This window comes from Eurypyga helias, unplaced genomic scaffold, assembly GCF_000690775.1.
Source record: "Eurypyga helias isolate BGI_N326 unplaced genomic scaffold, ASM69077v1 scaffold20212, whole genome shotgun sequence".
NCBI lineage: Eukaryota > Metazoa > Chordata > Aves > Eurypygiformes > Eurypygidae > Eurypyga > Eurypyga helias.
In genome coordinates this window covers 19,345-21,873 of record NW_010235534.1, presented here as the reverse complement: position 1 = coordinate 21,873, position 2,529 = coordinate 19,345, and the positions used below count along the sequence as shown (strand labels likewise).

The 2,529-nt window shown below is 60.2% G+C and overlaps 1 protein-coding gene across 1 annotated transcript in view; it reads right to left on the bottom strand.

Moving 5' to 3' along the window:
• The window catches only part of LOC104506002 (ankyrin repeat and fibronectin type-III domain-containing protein 1-like), a gene marked incomplete at both ends in the record, with an annotated part of 15,888 nt that overhangs the window by 6,275 nt on the left and 7,084 nt on the right, over positions 1-2,529 (bottom strand). Inside the window, one exon of the mRNA XM_010146795.1 lies at positions 1,541-1,631. Within this exon, the coding sequence (XP_010145097.1) occupies positions 1,541-1,631 (91 nt within the window). The remainder of the gene's footprint in view (positions 1-1,540; positions 1,632-2,529) is intronic.

Below are 2,529 nucleotides of genomic sequence, written 5' to 3'. Positions count from 1 at the left end.
GGGGACCCGCCGGCGCTCCGACATTAGCTTTACATTAATTGCTTTAAACCCCCCCTGTGTCCTGCCTGCTGCTGTTTTCCATGGAAAGTTCAGCTCTGTTAACTTTGGCTGGGGCTTGCCACTATTTTTAGGAGCTTTAAAAACACCCAGGGAGGTGCCTGACTATATTCTGCTGGGCCAGGGAGGGATCTTTACTGAAGGGAGAAATATTAATGGAGATAAAAATAAATAAAACCCACTCACGCCTGATTCACTTCAGCCGCACGCTGTGTCGATGCTGCGGGGAGCTTGGTCATGGGGAATGTGACGCGTGCGGGATGGCAAAGCGGCTTCGAGTGGGTGCAAATACAGCCGACACAGGCTGCCAGGAGAGGGTAAAGGCCGGGCAACGCCATGTGCGCACAGGCTCGCTATGCGCATTAACAGACGTGCAAATGCATTTTTGCATCTTTCCCTGCCGGTCCGTCTGCAGCCGGAGCTACGCACGGTACCTGCACCTCCTGCCCATCGCCGTGCACGTGCTCAGCCCTGCACCCTGACCTGCGGGCGCTGTTTGCTGCGCACAGGCAGCGTGCTCCCTGGGTAGGGTGGTGGCAGGGAACCCGCTGCACGCAGCTCCTCACACATCCCACTGTGCTGGTCCTGTGGGGCTGCCATGCAGCAGGGACCTGTCTCAGGACCGGTGGCGAGGGGCAGAGGCCACCTTGGAGCCTGCCTTTTTTTCCCTCTGGGGCTGCTCCTGCCAGTTCAGACCTCCTGGCGTCTCCCCCAGCACCCTGGGGTGCCTTGGGTGACACTGGGTGGTCTTTCCTGCCCTGCTTGCCCTGCTCCAGCATGGGGTGGTGTGTGCTGACAGCTCAGAGCTGGTTTCTGGTTGGGCTCATGACCCCATCTCAGCTCAGTGCCAGGGAAGGCAGGTCCCTGGGGCTGGGTGAGAGCATGCGGTGGCACAGGGAGGGTTCCAGGCTCACTGCCACCCAGGCCTGGGATGGCTCAGAGCCCTGGGGGGCACCTCCAGGGGCTGAGCTGGGGCATCCCACCATGTCACCCCTCAGCATGGGCTCACATAAGCTTGGCCACATTGTCCCAGGCGTCATTGAGGTGGTAAGGACCAACCCCCCACAAAAGCTGCCCTTGCTAAATTATAAACCTCTGCTGAAACCCCCAGGAGAGTTTTTCCTTCCTACAGAGGAGATGGCTGCATTGCTTCCCTTTTCACTGAGAAAGTAAAGCATGCTCTCCCAGGATGAGCTGATCCAGGTGGCATAAAATGGCTCAGCCTGTACCAGGCAACCAGGAAAATTTCAGGTTGAAAAATAAACATTTGGCCACACTCCTGTCAGCTGGAGGCAGCATCACAGACCCCCAGACACAGCCTCCCGCCCTGGCCCGAGACCCCAGATGCCGCCTCTGCTCCCGGGTCCTGTAGACCCCACCCAGCAGTGAGAGAGATCCCCGGATGGCACAGGGAGCTGCCGCCTCCCCCCATCCGCCCTGCAGCTGGAGCTGGCTCCCACAGGTGTTTCCCAGTGGTACTTACTGGAAGGGATGGCAAAAGGGGGCACAGAGGCTTGTGGGGGACCCCAGCCCTTCATGTTGTAGGCAGACACCTGGACGTAGTAAGCTGTGCCCTGCGAGGAGGGAAGCCACACTCAGCACACTGGCACCTCTCCCGGATTGGCGTGCAAGGGCAGGAGGATCCCTCCCAGCCCAGTACAGCAGTACCCCCCAAAGAGGACTAAACTGGGAGCCCGCAGCCTGTGTCACCAGCCCTGACCTACCATAGCTATACAAAGCTCGTGTTATCAGACACTAGAGAACCCCCACAGCCCGGGGGGTGGTTTTGGGAAGAGGCAGAGGCAGGATGGGACACTGTGAATGTCCTTTGCTGGGAGATCCTCCCTTCCCAAAGACATGGAGCTTCCACAGTCTGGAGGTTCGGGGTGTTGCCTTCCCGCTGGGACGTGACAGAATCCGGCCTCTGGAGACAGGGAGCTGGCCCAGCACTGCTGAGGGCTTGTGGCACGGTGACAGTGATTAAAGGCCTCTGATTAACGCTCAGTCAAGCTGCCAGATGTTGCAAGGCCTCCAGGCACTCATGAAGGCGGACAGGAGCCTGCGAAGCAGCTCTGAAAGCATGATTGATGGGCTCGGGCCAGCTCCTTGCAGTGGGGCTGCTCCGGGCCCCGCTTGAGGCCTGTCCTGCCGTGCACTGGGGCAGCCCTCCTGGTTCCAACGTGGCTCTGGGGCTCCAGCACCGCTGCCTTGGCTAAGCCTCTCTAAGCACACCGAGGGCTTTCCCTGCTCCTCGAGCTGCTGGCCCCCACACACCTGCCTGCTTCAGGCTCCAGCACTGTACCTCCCCGGTAAAAGCCACCCCATCCATCCCAGCATCTCCGTGTTCCCATCCCAACTCCATCCCATCGCAGTCCCCATCCCGCCTCATCTCCCTGCCACTGGGCCAGTGCATGCTGGGGACAGGATGGCAGCCCCTGGGGAGCGGACAGCTGACAGGCAGCATGGCCCCTG